Genomic DNA, 23,014 nt, shown 5'->3' with positions numbered 1-23,014 from the left:
CTGTGGAGAGTGAGCTGGAAAGGTGAAGAGAAGTTTACCTATTTTTCTGCAATAGTACAGTAATCATTCATGGTAAAAGCCCATAATAGGTTATAGCTTACCAATGGCTTACCATCATTTCATCAGACGTAGGAGATGAATATGATACATCACAAAACATTCCCTATAAATATTCCTCTTGTAAGCACTTCAACACCAAAAAGCAGGAAAAAAACACATCATCATCATCTGGAAAACATGCTTAAAGACAGGAAGGAAGAGTGGGAGCTAGAGCTGCACACAAACCTGCTGATTCACACAGCTGTTCTTTTTGTGAAATCTCAGGTGCAAAGGTAGAAGGCACAGAGTGAAAATATTGGCCTGTGTTTTGCTGTGCTTTAATCAATTAGTGCAGCTGTCCTGGGCCTGAAGGAAAAGTTCAGAAACCTTTGTATGTCTGAAATGAAAGAGCTGTGAGGAGGCTGCCACAGTATTCCCTCTGCTCATGGCTTTAATGCACAGAGAAATGTGCAATTCCTGGCAATTTCTCACTAAAATGACCTCTCATTAGGGGCTGATTCATCACATTTTTGGCTTCAACCAGTTCAATTCTTTTAAACATTTAGAGATCCTTTTATTTCTGTGCTATACTTGGTTTCCATAATTTTCATTCATACATATTTCTCTTTATAACTGTGTCAAGCCATAATAAAAATCATTATATTCTTCCTTTGAGGCCTCAGATAATTTGGCTGTGCTGATTTTTTTTATTTATCATGGAATCACAGAAATCAGCATTTAGACACCATCTTAAATGTCCAAAGTATCACACAGACATTAACTAATGCCTTTTACATTGGATTTTCCACACTGCATCAGACCACCAGCCAGTCTAATCCAACATCCTGTTACCAGCAATAGCCAACTGCTAATGCTTCAGAGGAAGTAAATGCCACCAACTGCCCCCAAAACAGTTACAGCCCTCTTCCAGGCAAATGCCTGAGACTGACTGGTTCCAATCTTTTCAGGCTCCAGGTTCTGAAGAAGGAGGTGAAACATTTTCTCTTTATTACACATGTCAATAAAGGAAGGTTGGGAGCTGCCACTATCAGAGCACCTCTCCCCAAGGCACCAAGCTTATGGTCTCAACCCAGGTATTTTGGCACTATTTTCCTAATGTTTGCTTTCAGGTTGCTTGAAGATGAAAATAAATAATTAATTGAAATATTTCATTTTCAGTAATAGAAATTTTAGAAGCTGCCAAACTCCACCAGAAGGTCAAAGCATGCTTATTTTGTGTGGCCCCATCTGATTAAACAATTAATTTCATATCCAATGGTTATGGATCTTGCTTTTACTCCACAGAAGGAGTTTTACTATCATGTAAGTCTTAGTCCATCAATACGCTCCTTTCTGGCAGAGACATGATGGGTCAGACTCAGTAGCACAGGGCTGGGGAAAAGGGCAGCCCATACATGGGGGCAGTGAGACACCCCACATCACACTTTGCGCTGGTTCTTTTTGCAAACCTGCAGCAGTGGGATGGCAGTGGAAGCTGGGCTGGAGAGGACATGTTTTATAATAATATAAAACATCTCTCATAGTAAGAGATACAAATCCAGCCTGTTCTGTACACTCCACAAGAACAGTTGCTGCCCTCTGGATCCAGATCTGCCACTGGGTTAATTACATAAAAGAAACATATTTTTAATCCCAGACTTGAAATTTGTGTCCTGCTATTCAAACTGCCAAAAGCCTTTCACAAGCTTGTGAAAACAAACGGTACTTCTTACCCTCCTGCACACATCTGCCCATTCCTTCCCTCCCATGGTGAACTTCTGTAATAGGTTGATGCTGGCTGGATTCCAGGCCCCCACCAAAGCCCCTCTGTCACTCCCCTCTGCAGCTGGACAAGAGAGAGAAAATATAACAAAAGGTTCATGAGTTGCGATAAGGACTAGGAGAGATCACTCATCAAATACTATCACGGACAAAAACAGGATAGAATTAGAGATATTTACTGAATTTTATTAGTAAAAAAGTCAGAGCAGGATAATGAGAAGTAAAATAAAACCTTCAAAAAAACCTTCACCTTCCCTCCATTCCTCTTTTCTTCCTGAGCTCTACTTCCTCCCCCAGCAGCACAGGAAGACAGGAAGAATGGGGGCTATCATCCATGGCTTCTCACACTGCTCAGGGAGAGGAGTCTTTCCCCTGTTCCACTGTGGGTTCCTCCCACAGGAGACAGTTCTCCATGAACTTCTCCAACCTGACTCCATCCCACAGACAACAGTCCTGTTCAAACTGCTGCAGTGTGGGTCACTCTTCCATGGGTGCAGTCCTTCAAGGACACCACTTTAACTGGTGGTTAACATCGATCAGAGGTACATCCCTCTGTGGAGCCGCCAGGGACTGGCTCTGCTGGATGTGGAGGAAGCTTCTAGAAGCTTCTCATAGAAGCCACCACCGGACCCCTCCCCACTGCTACCAAAGCTTGGCCATGCAAACCCAATACAACTTCTAAAGTTATTGAACTCTGTTCAGGTGCCACATATCTAACATGACTCAAATTTCAAGATCACTTCTGAGAGAAGCCACTGATAAAATATGATTTCTGATGGTAGTACTCAGCTAGAAAAGGTCTCATGATAGTCTAAGCACTATCAGAGGAGAAAAAACATAGTCTAAAAGATAATGTTACTTCAGGCTGTCACACAATCTATCCTTGGCCATGGGCCTTGGTAATGTTACCATCCTGTGTGCGGCCTCCTTCTCCCCAGCACTGTGTGCCCCTGCAGACACAGGGAGTGCTGTACCTGCTCCATGCTGTTTGTTCTCTCCTCCATACTGCTGCCCAGCCAGCAAACCAAAGGACTAAGGCAGCTTCACTCTAAGGACAGGCACCCTGAGCTCCCAGCTCAGTCATCAAAGTTTTTTTTTGCTTCAGAGGACTCTCTTACAAACCCTTTTTTCTCAGCGAGAGCTCTTACTGCTAAGATACAGGAGAGCTGCTCACATTTTTTTGTTTCCTTCAACCCCCCACATCCAGATTCCAGTGGGAAAGCAGCTAGCTGGCATCACACCAGAGACGCCTTTTGTTTCTTGGAACTGCCAGCATGCCAGGTCTCATTCTAGCAAACAGCATCTCCCACTTGGGCATACATGACAGCCACAAGCACTCGTGTTCCTTTGCCTTCTTGCTGGTAACACCTCTGTGACCTATTCATTGGCAACTTGTTTGAAAGAGGATTTGTGAAGGAGTAAATAAGTTTTTAAGTGCTTTCAAAATCTTTACAGTCCATTACCCCATTATACCTCTCTCATTTTGCCTTTGTTTTTTCCCCATTTCCTTCTGCACACATCTCCTGGTCTGCTAGCCCTCAGTTACACTTTCATTTTCATGCACTGGAACCCACACACATTTTTTTGTGTTTAGCAGAGCATTATTCATTATAAATATTCAGAGTAGATGTAAACAGAGCAGCTCATCTCCAAAAGACTATTAAAGCAACATGGGAAAAACAAGAATAAAAGAGAAATCTTGACACACCATCGACCCTTTTGTCTTGTTAGGGCACTTGAGTTTGCAGTCTGCTGATGAAGAACAGGTAAGGCTAAACCTGGCTATGGCATCCTTGCCATGACATTTCCCTTCTTGGAGTACCACAAACATGCACTGCATTAAGAGATTTTTTTTGTCACTTGAAATGCAGCATACAGTTGTGGAGCAGTCACCAGGGCTGTTATGCTGTCATGGGAGTCAGAAGACTGAGCTCACAACCTGGAGTTTATAGGGATTTGGGTCTTCAAGCTGCACTACATTTCTTCTGTACATATAGGCCTGTACCAGAGAAGCTCAAAAAAATCATCTTTGGAAACTACCCAGAGCTTTTCTCTCTGAGGGAAACAAATGAGGCCTTAATTAATTTTCTTTCAAATACAGCAAATTGACTTCTGCTCCAGTTGTGCTAGTTTCAAGCCACACAGCACAATGGTATTAATTCCACTTCACTTGAGGGCTAAATGTTCAGAGCAAGGAAAAGGGAGTTTCCTCTAGGTCTTGTAGGTTGAAGTCAACAACCAAACCACCCTGGTTTTCGCAGGAGTGGTTTCTTCAGACTCTGCATTTCTGAGGGTGACTGTGATATGTCCCTGGGTTAGCACAGCAAAATGCAGGATACATGAAAGGCACTGGCTGAGCAAATTGCCTGGTCTTTTGCATATTTTTAAAGGTCTGCCACATCCTGCCTCAAATTTCATTTTACAGGCTCAAAGATAGAAGCACTTTTAGCACCCTGTCCTAAAGCTAGCTTACGGGTTCACTGATCATCCTAACTAGCCCTGCTGTCTCAAACTTAATTTAATCTTTTTTAACACCAGTCTTGCCTGCAGGATTTCCCAACACTGAAATAACACACAATGTTCTGCACAGGGTCTCCTCACTACCTTGCAAAGCAGTGGTGTACTCCCTTCCTATCAGAGACACTTTGTCCAATAAACCAGAAGATCATATTTGCCTTCTTAGCATTTGCTTCATTGGGGTACAATCAGCACCTACCCCATGTTCCAGAGAATGGCACTCAAATCCCAGCAGAACATTTTGCCTGGACACAGTGCCACTGTACAGCAGCCATCCTGCACAGGTACCTCATTGTGGTGTTCTCAGTGCCTTGGACCTTTTCTAGCACCATCTCATGAATCTCATCCTTACATTGTGCTAAAAAGCATGAGAGTTGAAAGAAAAAAAATTTTACAACAGAACCCAAATTACTGAGTACAGTGAGCCTGGTTAGTTCAAGGAGAGAAACTGCAGGATCTGAACTATATACACATATTTATATATGTGTACCAATTCTACAAAAGCACCAATTCTACAAAACTGTTATGGTGAACTATCCATCCCACCCCCTTTAGTAAGTTCAATTATGCAGTAGTTGCATCACTGCTTACATGCTACAGTAAAGAGTAGAGTAAGAGCATGAAGGCCAAGACCTCCTTCACCATAAAATCCTGTAAGCAATTTAAGTTACCTTCCAACCATCTTAAAATCCTCCCACTGCCAAGTTTATCTAATATATTTAATATATGGCTTCATTATCACATTGATTATGCAGTGCTTAGGGAAGGTGCTATTATTCCTCTTCACAGATGGAAGAGGGTGGTAGAGATCCCATAGATACCAACTCATACCATTTGCTTTGTAAAAAAGTGACAGGCAAAGAACTGAACCTGTTCCTATCTAACATCCATCCTTCCTTCTTTCCGACAACTTCATGTTCCACAATTTCCCAAAAAGCAGCCCAATTTACTCTTAGCTTCTCCTCTGTCAACTCTGAAAATTAAATTAAGAAAGTCAGGCATCTCTTGACTAATTCTTCAAAATTCAGGGTAGCTGTAGAAATCTTTTTATTACACAGTAGGTTTTTGTTACAGGACATTTGTTAACTTCTTTGATTCCCACCTGCTCTTTCCACATGACTTTGCTTTGTTTGACTTCATACAGACTCTGTACACCTCAAGAAAGCAGCAAATCTTCTTTTTCTTTTCTTTATATGAAAATCAGCCCTTTTCAAGCTGCATACTAGAACTACTGTCTGCTGACTATCATATTTTCTGAGGCAACATCTGGCATAAAAACTGATTGCAAATATGATCAGTTAGGAAGATTTTCTTCTAGCAGTCTTCCAGTTGGCTTTATTCCCAGAAGTCAGCCCAATGGAAAAGAAAAATCTATTTGGCACTGTCTCTAGTTGCAATTACTCATTCTTCAGGTAGAACAGTTTCCCCCCTTGGGGAGGTTTTGCTGACAGGCGATTCAGATGATAGGTTCTGAACTGCACTGGGACTGGTATGGCCTCTGGGGTTCTGGACAGGTGCTTTCTGATGCCTAAGGAAATCAGATTCTCAGCTCATGCTGTAACAGAATAATAGAGATCATCCCCCCCCCTCCAAAGTCTAAGCATATAACTATAGGTATAACTCGAGGAATTTAAATGTAATCCTATCATTATGGGTAGTAGGCTTCAGCTGCAGACATTCACCCATAATTAAACAGAATTATTCATAAGGAGCTTTGGCCAAAGTCATGGCAGTGTTGGTAGCTCAGGTCATTGTTAAACCAGCAGGGGCAACTCAGGCCTGGGCTACCTCCTGTGGACCTAATATGGGAGAGTGATGCATCCCTGCCTATGTGTGTTCACTTTTCCTCCATGAGTGGGATATTTGTCTTCCAGTTCTCCTGAATTCAAGAGCAGGCATCATGGGTTTAGCATGGGTTTTCTCCTCAGGCCATAATAGACATCAATGCAGGCTGAGTGCATTGGCCCCATATGCATCCTTTACACTCCATAAGCATGGGTGTATGGATAACAAAACAAGGAAAGGCCCAGCTTCCAACTCCTGACCCCTCTCATGCTCCCTGCTGTGCATCACTCCCACACAAGAGCAGAAGCAAACAGCAAATCTCTTCTTTCTAGCTGCCAGCTCCTTGGCACAGCACCATCAGGCAAGACCAAGTACAATCTAGGAATGGAAAAGTAGCTCATATTTAAATTGGAACATTAAATACTATATCCTAGAATACTGTGTTCTGATGTGGCTTCCAATAGGCAAAGGAGGAATGATGTGAGATTTTTGCAGTTCTAAAAATACCTAACTGATAAAATCCAAGCAATGGCAAAGGTAAAAATCATACAAAAAGAAAAATAATCTTACTATTCAGCTAATAAACACCTCAGATTAGTTAAAACAAAAATAATTTAAAATCTCCAGTCTTAATCTGACAGTTTGTTCTGTTTGATTACACTTCGCGTTTTACTTCCCTGGAAGAGCATCACCAGCAATGTCGCTTTTCCCACTGTTTTTCAATAGCTTCATGTTGTGATTTCCAGGCTGTGCTAGAATAAATAGCGCAGCTTGGAAACTAAAGCAGCATGCAAGACTGATCATTTGCTGAAAACCAACAGTTTTCAAGTAAATGAATGGGATGTAATTGCATTTCAGCTTGAAAATGTAACCATGTAGCATTAAGATGTACCCTTCCTGTTGAGTTTACACACTCAATGGCACTTGCTTATTAGAGACAATTCTGGGTCACTGCACTATTTGTATATGGATAGTAGCTCATCCACACGTAGTTTGTAGTCCTGCATGGAATCACTCCAGTGGTGTACTCTGATCTCCTATAACAAAGACAATCCTCATACTCATTTCAAGTATTTGTTTACCTCATCTGAAGTTTGCTCTATGACCTTGGGGCCAAATCCTCCATGATTCATCATGTGCAAGGGCTCCATAACTCCCTCATGTCTCATGAGTTCTTTAAAGAAGCCAAGCCTGACCAGAAGAAATGTGTGCATTAGGTTCAACAGCCACATCTGAGGTTTGGTTTCTGCCAATACGTGCCAACATTCTAATAATTGCTCCAGAAATAACCACTGACAACAGAATATCTTGAAAACCAAATAAAATCTACCCTCACCCCTATACTTGTTTCCATGGAAATATGCAGTGACTAGGTTTTTTCCCCTCATTTTCTCTGCCAGCCTACCATATTTTTATTCAAACAGCCCTGGTAACTGACTAGGTTTATCCAAATACAAAACTACTGCAGATGTGCCAAACTTGCACAAAGCCAAATAGAGAGCTGTTCAGCATGACCCCAAGAAAGCATCCATGCAGCAACACTGCTTCCAGTCCTCAACACAGAGAAAGACAACTCTCTGCAGATCCAGGGACCAACAAAATCTTTTCATTTCTGAAGACTGACTGGACTGACATTTCATTGCTGGAATGACAGCAACCACCACACACACTATGGTGTTTCCCAGCAAGAGGAACCCAAATAACAACTCACCATCAGCACACTGGCCTTAGACTCCATCTTTATATTAGAGTGAAGATACAGTATTTGCAATGCAAGTCTGTCCCCAGCGGCTGCCAAACATTTTGCTTCTGGCAGTAGCCCTCTGCATCGCCCGCCACCGTATGTCAGCATTCCCAACTACCTCTTCACGTCCCATCTCTTCTCCGCTTCACTGCTCTGGGCATCTGCCCCAGCCAGAAGCTCCATTTCCCTAGAGACTGATGAGGGTCAGCCACAGCTGACAACATTAGGCAAAGCCTCTATGCTGTGAGCAGTGGGGACAGTGCCTCAGCTTTGGGCAGTTACTTTGAAGTCTCTCAGGATGCTGTGCACTCACCAGAACAGCCTGGCAGGGGGCCACAGAGGAGGGAGGCCTTGCCACATCTCTGTGGCAGCAGGAGGAAATCCTGCCCCTCCTGCCACCCATGGAGGAAGGGAAAGGCAAGCTGTGCCAGAACTGCAGGCAGAGCAGAAGCACAGAGTGACAAAAACCAAAGGCAAAGCATGAGAAATGTAAAAAAGGAACCAACACTGAAATCTCACAGAGGACTTTGGCGTTTGTCAGGTTGTTACACTGACATTTTGACATGCTGGGCTTTGGACCTTGGCTATCAGGCAAGCCCCATGTATAAAGTCAAATGGACTTCATGTTCAGCATTATCACATAGCAGGCTGTAAAATCACTCAGGTGGATGGGCTGCAGGACTGAAAACAAAGGATTATGGCATGTGACAAGTGGCTGTTCAGAGGGAGAGAACCAGGGATACCACAGCAATGGGGATCAGTAAAACATTAAACTGAGTGCCTCATTAAAGTTTTAAATTAGTGCTTAAACCACCCTGCTGACAGAAGAAGGTTGTGCTGGAGAGGCTCTGGTGTGTCCTGGGAGAGGGACAGGACATATTTGGGCAGATGCTTGGTGCCTATGTCCCAGCAGCAGCTAGGAAGAGAAGGGCAATATGCCTGGGAGCTATCAGTAAAAATTGTGTCACAGGACTCCTCTCCTCGCCTCTCTCACTTTCCCCTTATGTGCAGGGCTCATGAAGGTGCAGGAATATTCCAGTGCAAAACCAGGAAGAGTCTAAGAAAGAGGGAACAGGCTGAGAGCTGAAGAAGCTATGCAATAGGTCAGGGACAGGGTCATCCCAACAACATTATAAAAAAGCCTGAGACAGAGAGTAGAAATTGCAAACTAGATGAAGACAGGATTCAACCTAGAAAACAAAGGCTACTTAGCAAGGAGGAAATAATTCACCAACTAACATTCCTCTTGGCAGAGGAGGGAAGAGTTCTGGAAAAATCAAACTATATTGATCTAGCCTTGGGAGAGCTAGAAAATTAGAGAAGGGGATACAAAGAAATTAGCTAGAGAGGAGGAAGGCAACACACCAGCCCCAGGAATGTGCACGCAGCTATCCTGCCAGACAACACAGAGGTGAGTGCTGGGCAGGAACTCACTGCTCAGTTCAGGGCCATGGCTACCGTGAGAGTCTGACACGCTGGGAGGAGACATAAGGTGATAGCTCCTTGTGCAACTATGGGGGATTGATTTGTGATGACAGTGTGTGTTCCTTGTCTCCGAGGGGACATAGAAACCGTTTACAAACATTTGTAAGGCATACACCCAAGCAGGAGCAAGTGCAAATTAGAGAAGACAAAACAAAGAGAGGGAAAACAGAAGCTGAAAGTAACTCAAAAGCTTTTACCAATGAGCTGTAGTAGGTTGTGAAATAGCTCACATGAAGAGAGCAAAGAACTCTGGTATGGGCACTTTTAAAGTTGGATGGGAAGAAAGTAAGTAACACATGAGCGTTGGAAGGCATATAGAAGAATTTGTTTAAGCGATACAAAAATTTCCACCCACTCAATCTGTAGTTCCAGTTTTCCACTGCCCCACATCTCTTGCTATCATTAGTAGCGATGCAAAACTGGAAAATGTTTATTAAAGCATAACCTTACAGTACTGCTCCACCTGAGCACATAGATTTCCAGACATATCTAGCCAACAGAGAATTAGGCTTTATAATTGTGTCTGGGAGAACGACTCACTAGCAGCAATCCATTTAAACTCCTCCAATGATCTGCTCCTTCCCCATCCCAAATCTCCTTCAGTCTTGATGAGGTAGGGATATGACTCTGTGTTTGGGAATTGTGTGTTAATGTCTCCTGAAGTCACACCCAGCTGCTTCTAAAAATCTCCTGATAAATCCCTTTTTAATTGCATTTGGCCACTTACAGGCCTCCCAAAGATCCACACGGAAACCTGAAAAGATCAAGGCCCAAGTACAGTCCCGATGAAGGCTGAAATAGCAACATGCCAAAAGCTTGGAGGAGCCTACACCTTACCTGGCATATACACTTACTAGTTTAATACTTCCCATAAGAAGGCAACATGGCTATAGCTTGATGGTGCTACAGCAAGTATTAATGGTTAGCCCCACCAGCCAGAAGGCTGGGCTCTTCAGATGGCAGAGCTGTCCCCTGAGGATTTTTCACATGGCTAATAACCAAGCTTTATAATTGTCCCCTGCAGACTACCATGATGATGAATGAATGAGATCAGACTGGTCAATATGGCTTACTGGTGGAGTTTGCTCACTTGCTCTGGATGCATCATTACCCTGTGCATTCATCCAGCACAATCTTTGCTTGTACAATATGAAATGACAACCAACCTGCAGCTCCTCCTTAGCTTTTTGCTAAGAACTCCCAAGCCTTTTTGGGTCCTTCTTTTGCTCTGTATCCTTGTCCTGGGTCATCCTGGAAAGTCGTTTGGTGAGTACCACATCCTTCTTTATTAAAGGAAAGTATATTAAGGCATACCTGTAGAAGTTAAATGAGAAATTGCTGAAAAACATTGACTTCATAACACAGTGACTAATGGTGCATTTACTACTCCTGTCCTCTGCCTGAAAAAATCAGAGTTGCTCCACTAAGTGGCACAGATGCTCTGCAGCTCCCCAAGCAGCAGTGATCCTCTTTTGGCTGAATGTTATTTCCAGAGCAAAGCATTTCACAACTCCTATGGGGCTGCTGAGCCCAGGATTCCTGTAGAAAACAGGGATAACTCAAAGTAACTGTAAGCACCATATTCAAAGTGGGTACTCAAAATATTGTACTGTATTGCCTGACACATCTCTGCAACAAGCAGCAACTTACTTCACTAGCACTAAAGGGAATAAGGTTTCATGGTTGGAAACTGAACCGAAATCTGAGAGCTTTACCATTCGTTTCCAGCTCTGGCATAAATTCCCTATGTGGCCCAAGGCAGGCACCTCCATCTCCCTGGGGCTCAGTTTGCCATCTGTAAAACTGGTTAGCATCACTTGTTCTTTCTTATATCCTTTTTATCCTTGTATATATTAATGGTAAATACAGATGGGCTTGTTCGTGTACATAAATAGTGCAAAACAGGGCGCACGACCGTGGAAGAACCGCTCATTTAGGGAAGGTCTGCAGGGAAAGACATGAGCCCGGAGGGGCAGGTGCAGGGCAGGACGCACGGATGAAGGGATGCGCACCCAAGGAGGGGGAATCCCGCCTGCAGGGAAGAACACTCTCCTGGCGGGCCGGGCGCCTATCAGCCGCCCGAGCCGGCACCGCGCCGCTCCCGCCGCAGCAGCGCGGGGCCCGGCCCCTCTTGGCGGGGAGGCGGGGGCGGGTCCCCGCCCGGCCGCAGCGCTGCCCCCGGCCCGGCCCGGCGCGGCGGCGGGGCTCGGGGCGGGCTCCCCCCGCGCCCGCCTCCGCCCGCCCCCCGCGCGGGGCTGCAGCGGGCAGCGCGGGGCGCCGCAGCCTGCGGGCGGCCGCCCTGCCCGCCGCCCCGGGCCCGGGGTGCCATGGACGAGCCGCCGCCGCCGCCGCCCGCCTGATCCCCGAGGCCGCCGGCACCGAGACAAAGAGCGGGGCTGCGGCCGCGCCCGCCCGGTGAGTGCCGCGGGGGACCGGGCGGGCGGGGGGCTCCGTCTTGCGCCGCGGGCGGCGGCCCGGGAGTAGGTCTCGGTCCCGCTGCCAGCCCTGCCTGACACCCCCGAGCATCCCTTTCTCCATTCAGCCATTCACCGCGGACACCGCCACTCCGCCAAGCATCCTCATTCGTAGCCCGGTCATCCTCAGCCCCGACTGCCCTCCCGGCCCAGACACACGCCGTGCACCCGCAGCGTCCCCGCTCCTTGCCGAACGACTCTGCGCCCACTGCCCAGCCCTGCCAGAGGACTCTGAACGCCCTCCCTCCCCCGTCACCCCAAACACCCCCGTCACCCCAAACGCCCCCGCGCGCACCACAGGGCACAATCCGCGCCTCCTAAAGCCTCCCGCACCCCGCCCCTGTGCCCGACCGCCCAAACACGGCTCCCCGCCCCGGGCAGCCCGCCCCCGGCACTGCCCCTCCGCGCCCAACACCTGCCGCATCCTGCCCCCTTCCCGCACAAACACAGCCCAGCCGGGCACCCCCGGTGCGCGCCCGGCCGCCCCCTCCCCGCTGCTCCTCGCCCCTGCCGGGAACACAAAGGGGTCTGCGCGCCCGCTGCCCGCCCGCTCACCCGCTGCCGCTCTCTGCCCCGCAGGCCGAGCCATGGTGGAGCCGCCGGCCGAGCCTCCCCCGCAGCCCTGCCCGGCGCCCGGGGGGGCAGCGGGGGGAGAGCCGGCCCGTCCTGGAGAGCAGTCGCCGCTGCTGCACCTGGACCTGTACAACTTCGACTGCGCGGCGGCGGAGGGCAGCCGGTACGTGCTGACCAGCCCGCGGTCGCTGGAGGCCTGCGCCCGCTGCGCTGTGCGGCCCGTGGAGCTGCTGCCGCGGGCGCTGGGGGACCTGCTGAGAGAGGCGCCCGGGCGCTCCATGCGGGTCGCCGCCGGCCTCTACGAGGCCTACGAGCGGGAGCGCCGCCGCAAGCTGCAGCAGTGCCGGGAGGAGCGGGAGAGGATTATCCGGGAGGAGAAGAGGCGGATCCTCGCGCCCCTCGGCAGCCTGCCGCCTTCGCCCGCCGCCCGCGTCTCATCCCGGGCTGCGGCCGCCGCTGCCGGCGGGCCCCGGACCCATGGCGGGGGGAAGGCCAGGGCATCGAGGGGTGCCAAGGGCAAGAGCCACTCCCTGGACTCGCTGCAGAAGCGCCGCGAGGGTAGTTGGGGCAAGACCTCCTCTGAGTCGGGCGCTTCGTCGTCCTACAGCGGGGAGAGCCTGCGGGAGCGCGGGGGCAAGGTGTGCGGCCGGGGTCGGGGGGTAGCCGCCGCCAATGGGGCTCTGCTGGGGCGCAGCTTCAGCCTGGGCGACCTCAGCCACTCACCACAGACTGCCCAGCGAGTCGAGAGGATCGTCAGGGAGGTGAAGAGGAAGAAGGGTCTCTCAGAGGTGCCAGAGAGAGACAAGAAGATCGCGGCGCTGATGATCGCCAAGCACCAGGAGGCCAACCTCCTGCGGGAGCAGCGGCAGGCAGCCCATCTGCAGTGGGACAGCCAGCGGCGCCTGGCTGAGCAGCGGAAGGAGAAGGAGGAGAAGGAGAAGCAGAGGGCCCTCCTGCAGGGTCAGCGGATGTGGGAGAGCCAGGTGGAGAAGCGGCGAGGGAGACTGAACCAGGAGCAGGAGGAAGCTGCCCTGATGAAGCAGAGGCAGCTCCTAGTGTGTGAGGAGAGGTGGCGGGAGCAAGCGGAGAAGCAGGAGCGGCTGCGGAGGGAGAGGCTGGAGAGGGCTATCAAGGAGGACAAGCAGAAAAAGCTCCATCAGGAGCTCAACCTGAAGGTGAAGGAAGAGGTCAAGAAGGAGCACCAGGAGCGAGAGGAGCAGCTCCTGCAAGAGAAGCTGTCCACAGCTGCACAGAAGAGGCTGAAGAAGGAGGTGCAGCTGCAGAAGGAAAAGAGACTGTTCAACCAAGCAGAGAAGCTGAAACATGAGGCCTTGCTCAAGGAACTGGCCAAGCAAGAGGCAGAAGAGAAGGAAATGCTGAAGGCATCCCTGAAGATGAGTTTGACAAAGGCCCAGGAGAACTATGAGCAGCTTGTGGAGAAGAGGAACCAGGAGCTAAGGGAGAAGGCCAGGCGTGAGGACATGCAGATCCAGAGAGCTAAACTGGCAGCAGAGAAGAAGGAAAGAGAGCAGAAGGAGCACTTGGAAGCACTGGCTAGAGAGACAGAGAGAAAGCTCCAGCATGCTGCCCAGGTGGCTGAAGAGGCTGTCCAAGAAAAAGCCCGCAAAGTGGTCTTGAGCCGTCTGGAAAAGGAAAAAGTGCAGAAGATGAACAAGCAAAAGGTAGAAGAGTATGAGGACTTACGGCGCAGGGAGATTCTCCTCTCTATAGAGAGGAAGCTGGAGAGAAGTGAGCAGATTTTCAAGGAGAAGAGGACAGTCTTAGAGAATGCCAGGTCTGTTGCTCGAGCATCCTTCCACGTCCGGGAAAAGGTGCGAGAGGAGACGAACATGCGCACCTTTGACAAGATGGCCTTCGAAGCAGAACTGCATGCTCACCTTAGTAAGAAATGAAAGATCGTGTCATGGATGAGTGAGGATGCACCACTGGTTATCCATCTTAATGTGACAGAAAGCTCCTTGGCATGAGCATTTAAAAAAACAACGAAAACCAACATCCACCGTAATTTTGTATTTTGGGAGAGCAGGGTACCGCACAAAAATGTGGCAGCTATTTCACATACTGTTTTAAAAACATTTTTCGTTCTGGGTGTGTTTTAAAGACTGACCTCAGTCATCTTTACAGAGAGGAAGCAAGTTTTTGTGTCCTCCACCCCACAAGCACATACATTTTTTCAGAGGGCTGCAAAACCTGCTTGAACCTCTCAGTTACTGATTGATTGTTTATACGAGGGATGACTACAGCTGCACTCTCCAGCTGGAAATGCAAACAGAGGTTTGCTGACTACTAGAGCCTGCTGAAAAAGAACCAAAACCACTCAAGCCGATTCTGCCTGGAGTGATGGGCAGTTTGATTTAAGCTAAGGGACTGCATTTTCAAAGCTGCTATTCCCATGCTGAAGGTGAGGAAAGCTGGAGTACAGAATGCCATATACCCTGTGTGCTCCTTGGCTGCTGCTAGTACCAAGCTAGGGAAAGCACAGATCCAGGCCATGTAAAGTAGACATCATGATCAGAGCTGGGCAGAAGCTGTGTGAAAGGGCTTGCAAACACAATTTCAATTTTGCTTTTTCTAACTGTTACCCCTCCCAGGTATTCTCACCTCTTCTTCTCCTTTTCAAGGTTCTCCTACAAACATCTGTAGAATTCCTTATTTTTTTTTGGAGGAGGGAGAAAAGCAGAGAAATTTGTGGACAGTCCACAAACTGACGGGCATCCACACAAGTTCATCAAGATGTAAAAGTGAATGAACCTGTGGAATCTGGTCTTTGGGGGAAATACAGAGGTCACTCATAAATGGAAATCACCATCTTAGGAATTCTCAAAACCCAAGAAGACCCTCAGCCACCTTTATCCAATTTGCTCTATCTTGAGCAGGAGATTGTACCAGATGTTCTCCAGAGTTCCAGCCTTATAGTTCTCATGAGCTGCATACAATGAGACGTTTGCCCAACTCTTATCATTGTCTACTGAGCAGGGCAGCATTTCTCTGCCACTGGTGCTAAGAGTAGTATAGAGCATAAGAGCTCAAGAAAGAGCACAAGAAAGAGTAGATGCACAAAATAAGGTACGTTACAAATTCGCTTGGATGGGGATCATGTCTTTTTTGTAAGAGCTAACTCAATACTCTTTACAGGGAACTGAGTCCTTCTGCAAGTAAATACACCAGAAATGTGAAAAGCCTACCTGTGCACTGCATTCAAATACAACAGTGTTCTGCTCCAGGTTTCCACATTTACTCTCTGTTGAGCTGGAGTTGCAAGCACATATCCAATGCAGGCAGTTTGGTTTGGTTTTTTCCTGGCTCCATTAGCAGCATCAGCTCTCTGTTCCACCATCTGTGATGCCGTATTGGGTTGCTCTGGTGATAGCAGGCAGACCTGGAGCATGGAGGAGAAGCAGCAAGACAGGATCTTGTTTCTTTGCGGATGTCCGTGACGTACAACAGTGTAGAAGAGACAACCAGAAGAGGGTTGGCATATGGCACAGACATACAGTCTCGCATGCATAGATTTCTTACCAGAATTTCCCAGGAGCTAACAGCTGGTCAGAGTCCTCCTAGAAGGCTTTAAAGAAGGTCTTAAATGAACAGTAACAGTAACAATAGACCAAATACACCTTGGTGCCCTGCAAGGCTAGAGGCATTACACAAAACTGTGTTGAAAATTAAGAAGTAGGTATTTTTTTTATTTTTATATGACTTGGTCTTTGAAGCGTGGTACAATTGGTGGTGTTAAGGGCAGGCAGCAGAAAGTAGGAATTAGGGCACCTGAGCAAAGGTTTTTCTGTCAGTCGTTGGCTCACTGTGTAATGCCAGGCAAGTCCTCAGAGGCTGGACCTGCTCCTATTGATATAAATGGAAGCAGAGGTAGGCTCTTGGGGTTGCTGGGACTCATAGGAAATAGTAAGACTCGGCTTGGCAAAGCACTTCAAAGACTTTGGATAAATGTTGCTTATAAAGCACAAAGTAATATTTATGTATGTATTTATTTATTTATTTGAGTGGTTATTAAAGTAAAACATCCCTTGGTGAAAAGCATTAATGCCCAAATCTGTTAGCTGTGGAAAGGACAGCTGCATTACTGTTTCCAGCAGAGAGGCTGTCCCCTCACCCTCGTCCTCAAAGCAGCAATTAGAACAGTGAAACAAATCCTGCTCTAACACTGGACAAGGTCCTTGAAAAAACACAGACTTCTCCATGTGTTGTCCATGCCGCAGTGATCTATGTGTGCCCTTGTAGCTGCAAAGACCTAGAAAAGAGATGGCCAGTGGCCCAAATCCAGCCAGTGCAAAACTGCCCTTGCTCCCTGACAGCTCTAGAGTTGGGATAAAACCTGCAGTGACTCCAGCATAGCCAATGTTTCATCTGGTTTGTAGCCTTTGAGGCTGCAGAGAAAGCCTGCCAGCATGGATATGAGGGCTTTTGCGTCCTGTATCATTGCACTGTGGTTGAAATTCACTGCTTGGTTCATTTAGCAGAGGGAAAATGGGGAGGGCTGAGAAACAGTGAAAAGAAGGCAAATGGTGGTGGGTGAATGAGAAGGCAGCCTCTAACTGGAGCAGCATGTTTTCCCTAAAGCTCTACTGCAATCTACCTGAAGACTGTCCAAACCTCCCTCTGACAAGGGCATTTCCAGATGGAGAACATTCTGCAGCCCAGATGACATCTTGGCTACTGACTGTAATTACACCTGGGGTCCATCTCTTCCTGCTGACTGAGTTTGACACCTTGGGGCTACAGCTGAACTAATCAACACAAACCTACATGATGGTAATTGGATTGGCACTAGTGTTCCTGTACTGTGCAGTGTACAGCTCAAGTTTTGAATGTGCAATCTGAGAAAAAATATTTTTTTTTCAACAGACATTAATCTGTGTATGGATATATTTTTTCTCTAGTGGTTTAAGCCCAAAGTCCATGAAATTCAGTGGAGTTTATGAGTTTAAAATTGCAGCATGGAAAATTTAAGTCAGCAGTTTGGGTGGAGGATGAGAGGTATTTCTTGGGTCTGCTTATGCTTCTGTTTATTTGAGAAGGAGTTTTACTGCTGGATTTCTGTAGGAACAGAAATTAAACCCTGTGTCACATGTAAAAAGTATGGCCCTTTTAGATGGGGCTTATTTGGTGTTTTTGCTATTGAGCTGCAGGTTAGGGAGCTCTAAAAAAGTAATCAACATGGAGGAGAAGCACTGACTAAGGAGCAGTTTCTTTTGGCTGAGCTCTGGAGGAATTTTGGAACACAATGGAACATGTTTTTTATGTTCAGAAACATATTTATATGGACTGTCTAATTTTTAATTGCATCTGGGCTGAAACTAGAGCCCTTCAGTGCCAGAGAGAGTGCCAGCAATCTTATCTGCATGATTCCTCTTTACACAAAATTCATCACTAAAACACATTCTCTCTGTTAAGATTGAATTTGGCAGATACGTCTAAAAGCTATTAGGAGGAGCAGCTGCATCACCACTAGTTAATATTTCACAAGGTAGATTTTAAGCCAGTTTATACTAAGTTCTTTCACCACATGAATAAGAGGGAGGATTAGATTTCTTGGGTTACCTACTATTTTCCTCTTGGGATGCTTATGGAGCTCCAGACTCTTTCTGTGCTAAAATTTCTCTTGATGCCAGAGGAATTCTATTCGCTAAACAAATGCTGAATATGCAGTGCCCACAGGTTTGAGAGGGGCCTTAGTTTGATTTACATGTCTTCATTTAGCCAAGGCTGGACAGGGAGGTGTGGGAAACAGAATTAGCAATACATAGCCAGGCTTATCATATCCTACCTGAGGATGGCTTCTCATTGCTGCAGTTGTTGCATCAAAGAGAGACTTGCTTTCAGCTGTGGGCGTTCTTCTGCTGGTAAAGACAAAAATGTAGTAGTTGAAATGCCATTTTGAACATTTTTCTTGGTTTGGGCTATTTTTGGTTTTATTGGAGTTTTGTTTTAAAGAATATGCAGCCAGCTCTAAGGATGAGATACAAAGCTAGTGAGATGTGGCACATTAGAAATGGTAACTGGTGTCTTCATACACAATTCTACTCTGTGGACCTGGGACTGTACTGTTGTTCAGCAGAGCAGCCACTACATCAGGAGAGCAGAGATGCTCTGGAAGGTGAGCTGTGATCTGTTCTCATCACACAGGCTCCCTTCAGAGCAATTAAATGTAAACTCTAATGCTTTGCTGAGTCAAGTTCCCAGGGAATATAGTTTGTTCGGACTGGATTTAGCCTGCATAGTTGTAAAAGAATGCTGTCATAGGCAAAAAAGAGGAAGACACTGGCTTAGCCCAGTCCTTGTGGAAGTGAGCCCCAAGACACCTTTGCAGTGCAGTACAGGGATATTGCAGTGGGAGCTGATGGAGCCCTGATACAGCTGCTTGGGGGAGTGCAGCCCCACAAGTCCTTGACAAGCAAGTACCACCCACTCTAAAGAGCCAGTACAGAGGCACGGTAAGAAAATCATAAATGCTTCTGGCTTCTAGGCAGGCAGCAGCTCTGCCCTCCGTTTTTGGTGAGATATTACTAGGTGGTATTTGAAGAGAAAACACTGGAAACAAGGAAAAAAATGCAAAACTCTTCCAACACAAGAGCCTGGAAACAGTTTCTCCATTCATGGAGAACATCCAGCACTCTGGGGAGGCCAGTCTTGAGAGTCGTCATAATGGAATATGCCCACATATGCCCTACGACATCCCACATGTCGTAACATTAGGACATGAAAAAATTTGGTTCTAGGTCTGACTTCTTTGTCCTTGGCCCATTCTTTGAGCCTGTGTATTTACTGTGAAACATTACCTTGTTATTGTAAGATTTTAGTCTGAAAGGACCCAAGTCTTTCTCTGCTAACTTTGCACTTATCTCCTACATTCCTGCCATTCAGCAAGGAATCCTCCACATTACAAAACCACTCTGGCAGTAAGAATCACCCTATATTACAAAACCAAACTGCCAGTGCTGTTTTGTTCTTATGTGCTTTGCACAGCTCCCTGCATTTAATCTCAGGACCTGGCTGTGAGGTAAACTAGTTGTCGCCCCCAGCCTAAGTACAAGCAAACTGAAGCAGAAAGAACTGATGTGATTTGCCCTGGGCCATGGTGACCTCTCTGATCCAGCTGGAGCTCTCACTCACTTCCTCCCTAATCCCTATGCAGTCCTCTAATTAACCTCTCCTGGTTGCAGTGGAAGGTTATCCCTGTGCCTCTGCTGTGGCAGCTCCCCTGACTCCTGATCTGCAGCTGGTGCTTCATGGAGGATAAAGGTTTTAAGCCACCAGCCACCACTTCTGGCCATTGTCCCCAAACCCTGAAACACTTTTAAATGGGGGGCCTGAAGGTTAGACAAGCCTACACTGGGACAGAGTCAGGGTGAGAGCAGAAATGGGCAGGAGATAGAGATGGAAATGTTAAATCAGTGAGTAAACATGGACTGAGTATCCTTATTTCACCCTGGCTAGCTAGAATCACTTAGATGAATATGTATGACAGCATACAATAACACTGTCAGCACATTAAACTTACAGGGCCTAGTTCATCCCATTAGTTAGCTCTCCAGGGCCAGCAGAGTTATTCCAGGAGCAAATACAGCCTAGATATATTAAACTTTTCATTATTTATGTAAATCACAGTGGCTTGGCAGAGCTTATGCTTTCAAGAGCTCGGTGAAAATTTCCTCCTGGTGAGCAGTACCCAGGCAGTGGGATGGGAGGGTCAAAATCAACTGCTGTTTTTAGATTGGGTGACAAATTTGTCAATACCCTGGTGCTGGACACTGTGTTTCTGGGTGTTTACAAAGCAGTGTCTGCTTAAGCAGCTCAGTGCAACTGAGAGGAAGAGCAGCTGGCACAGAAATACCTTGTTAAATAGTAAGGTAAATAGTGAGGAATAAGAGATTTTGCTCTTCGTCTGTTGGGTGCTACTGGGAATGTTTTGGTTTTTAGGAGGGTGATGCGGTAATTTCATCTCTTTTTTAATCACCTCCAAGGTAAGCTGTACTATTTTTGACAATTATTTAATGATTTATAAGAGACACAAAAATAAATAAGGAAGGGAGCATCAAACACAGATGTGTAGGTAAAGCTGAAAGCCATTTTTCTTTCCCTCCTGAAAAAAGCCATATTATGCCAACAGGTGAAAGTTCTGTTAAGTGCCACATTGCATGCGATTTCTTAGACCCTAGGAGGGGACCACTCTGTTCACAAGCTTTGCTACTTATACCTGTATCTCCTGTACATGCTGACAAAGACAGGCTTTATGATTGCCTCCCAACAGCATCTATTTCTTGAGATTTCAAGGAAAAGGTGAGATCCATGAACAGGCACTATTTTCACTGTTAGAGGGACCACTAGACAGCCATCCTGAGTGGACTCAGTCCACATCTGACATGAACCCTGATGGAAGAGTGGTATTTTGTTCTCATCAGGGAATTTCAGCAGCCCTCGTCCAGACATTCTAGGAGCCTCTGCATTTTCAGCTTCCACCTGAAGCTGTCAAGCTGTCCTTGTTTCCTAGTCTGACCCTGAGCCTCCTGCTCCCGTTGCCTGCAGCTGGGTAGGTGACCATAGGGTGCAGCCAAGTCTCCCTCGTCTGCAGAGGCTTCAAGAAAACTAATTTGCCCTGCTCTTCCTTAAACTGGGGCATATCTGTGCACGAGCAACTGCAGGAACTGTCTGAATCTGGGCTTTGGGTGGTTTAGGTTGAAAACCTACGGAAGAACTGGGGTGTTGTGGCATAACAAAGGGATGCTACTGTTTTATTTATAATTATCAAACACCACTGCTAATTTACTTCCCTTGCATTGCTTTCCCAGACAGTACCATGAATGGGGCAAGCATTAACAGCCCCAGAGGAAGTGCTGAGCTGTTGCACTCCCCACTTAGTCCAATGCTTGGGATGGGAAGCAGTGCCCCTTATTGCCTGAGAGGGAAGCTTTCCTTTCTACAATCATCACTGCATCATGCACTGGTGCTCTGGGGACAGGCTGCCATCCTAAGATACATCCATCCTATCACCACTATCACCAGCTTCTCCTTATGACCTGGACTCTACCAGTAAATTCATATCAAGCTCATATAGGTCTGCATAACCTGTCACGACAGGGATTTTAGGTATGTTGTAACAGCTATAAGTCCTAATGCTTTTTCTTTTACCATTTCACCTACTGCTGCTCAGGAAGAAGTAAAACTGGGGAGGATGGTTGCAGTAAATCAGAGGTGACCTGCCTGCTCTCAGAAAATGGCGGGCAGGTAGGCAGACTGAAAGCTTCAGGGCTTTATGCAACACTAGAACACCTCACGAGTTAGCTGTAGATATACTCCATACTCCTTTTCATGGTAGCTGTCACTCCAGCTTACATCCCTTGGGTGCTGTGAGTTTATATTATTTCCCAGTCAGAAGGCACTCTGTCTTGTAACAGAAATCTTCTGTGATTCCTACAATTTTTCAAAAAACCTGCACAATCTGTGTGCAGAATCCGGTGTTTCAATGCATTTTACTTAGGGTTCCATCAAAAAATTGTAGAAGTAGAGATTCCTGAAGGCAATAATGTTCACACCAAGAGCTACTGTCCTCTCTGAATATCTCTGATCAGACTGCACTGTGCTACTCCAGAGATTTCTTGCAGCTCCTGCCATCTCTGGGAGCCTGCAGATCCCTCCCTGCAGAGACACTGTAGCATAACAGAGATGCCATGAGTCAGTCACAGCCTGTGAGTCCCCAAATGCACAGAAAATTTGCTGTAAGCTAGCTGGGGAATTTCTGCAGACTCTCCTGGAACCTGCATAGCCCTTTCCATGCATCCTGACACCAGTGCTGTGTGAACTGCCATGCTGTACAGTACCTGCTGACCCAGTAATGCTGTCTGAGTCCTCTCCATGGCAACGCACTGCAGTGTCCTCAGGTACAGGCAGGCGTCCTGCAAGCAGGCAAGGCTGGCCAGGGAATCCACGTATCAGATGTGTGGAGGATTACTTTAGCATAAGTTTTTCCATGGGGAAATTGGAGGCACAAAATGACTCTCCAGAGGAAATGAAAGAACATCTGAAGAAGAAATAAATAACAAAAGGAGTTATTTAAATACCCTTAAAGTCATAGGAGACACAGTTTATATGTCTCATGCAGCAGATGTACATGGCCAAGAAGCTGCACTCATTTTAGGTACCCTCAGGGAATGAAGAATGGTGTTGGGGCATTTTGGTTTGGGTTTTTTTTGGGGGAGTTGCTTGTTTGTTTAGGTTATTGAGTTTTTTGGGGGGGGGGGTGTTTGTTTTGGTTTCATTTGTTTTGGGTTTTTTGTTTAATTTCTTTTTTTTTTTTTAAGATGTTCAGTTTTTTCTTTCTCAAAGACTAATACCAAACTGGCAGGGTTTGGTGTAGACCCACAGCATGCCCACAGTCCGGTTCTCATTGGGGAGCTGGATTGCTGGCTGACAGTGTTTCACAAAGACCAGATCCATATTTGTAAGCAACCACTTCGATTCAGCCACCAGACCCGGGATTGGTTCCTGCCTGCTGAGGTCAATTGCCCAAGGGCAAGCACATGGCGACAGCTAGCACATTCCTGTGTCCAACAGAGGTGGCTCCACAGCCAGAGGTAAT

At 46.8% G+C, this 23,014-nt stretch overlaps 2 protein-coding genes across 4 annotated transcripts in view; one reads left to right on the top strand and one right to left on the bottom strand.

Annotated features, from left to right (window-relative positions):
* The window catches only part of SUSD6 (sushi domain containing 6), an 87,409-nt gene extending 74,945 nt beyond the window's left edge, over positions 1-12,464 (bottom strand). Inside the window, exons 1-3 of one of the 3 annotated variants that reach the window (XM_033062049.1) lie at positions 12,382-12,464; positions 10,519-10,666; positions 1,773-1,885 (exon numbers count right to left, since the gene is read on the bottom strand). The gene's annotated coding sequence lies outside the window, so the exon portion shown is untranslated. Of the gene's footprint in view, positions 1-1,772; positions 1,886-7,205; positions 7,315-10,518; positions 11,405-12,381 lie in introns of those variants that run through there. The other 2 variants (XM_042779381.1, XM_033062050.2) reach the window with 2 other exon arrangements.
* Positions 12,399-17,284, top strand: CCDC177 (coiled-coil domain containing 177). Its single transcript, XM_033062048.2, has one exon. It carries the CDS (start codon positions 12,414-12,416, stop codon positions 14,310-14,312), a length of 1,899 nt encoding a protein of 632 aa, XP_032917939.1. The 5' UTR covers positions 12,399-12,413; the 3' UTR covers positions 14,313-17,284.
* Positions 17,285-23,014: the final 5,730 nt, after the last annotated feature.

The sequence above is a fragment of the Catharus ustulatus genome, chromosome 6, assembly GCF_009819885.2.
Source record: "Catharus ustulatus isolate bCatUst1 chromosome 6, bCatUst1.pri.v2, whole genome shotgun sequence".
Lineage (NCBI taxonomy): Eukaryota > Metazoa > Chordata > Aves > Passeriformes > Turdidae > Catharus > Catharus ustulatus.
This window is presented reverse-complemented; position numbering and strand designations above follow the sequence as displayed.

What these genes read in the sequence shown, in the direction of transcription:
- CCDC177 (XM_033062048.2), top strand. Translation starts at nt 12,414, where the DNA reads ATGGTGGAGCCGCCGGCCGAGCCTCCCCCGCAGCCCTGCCCGGCGCCC.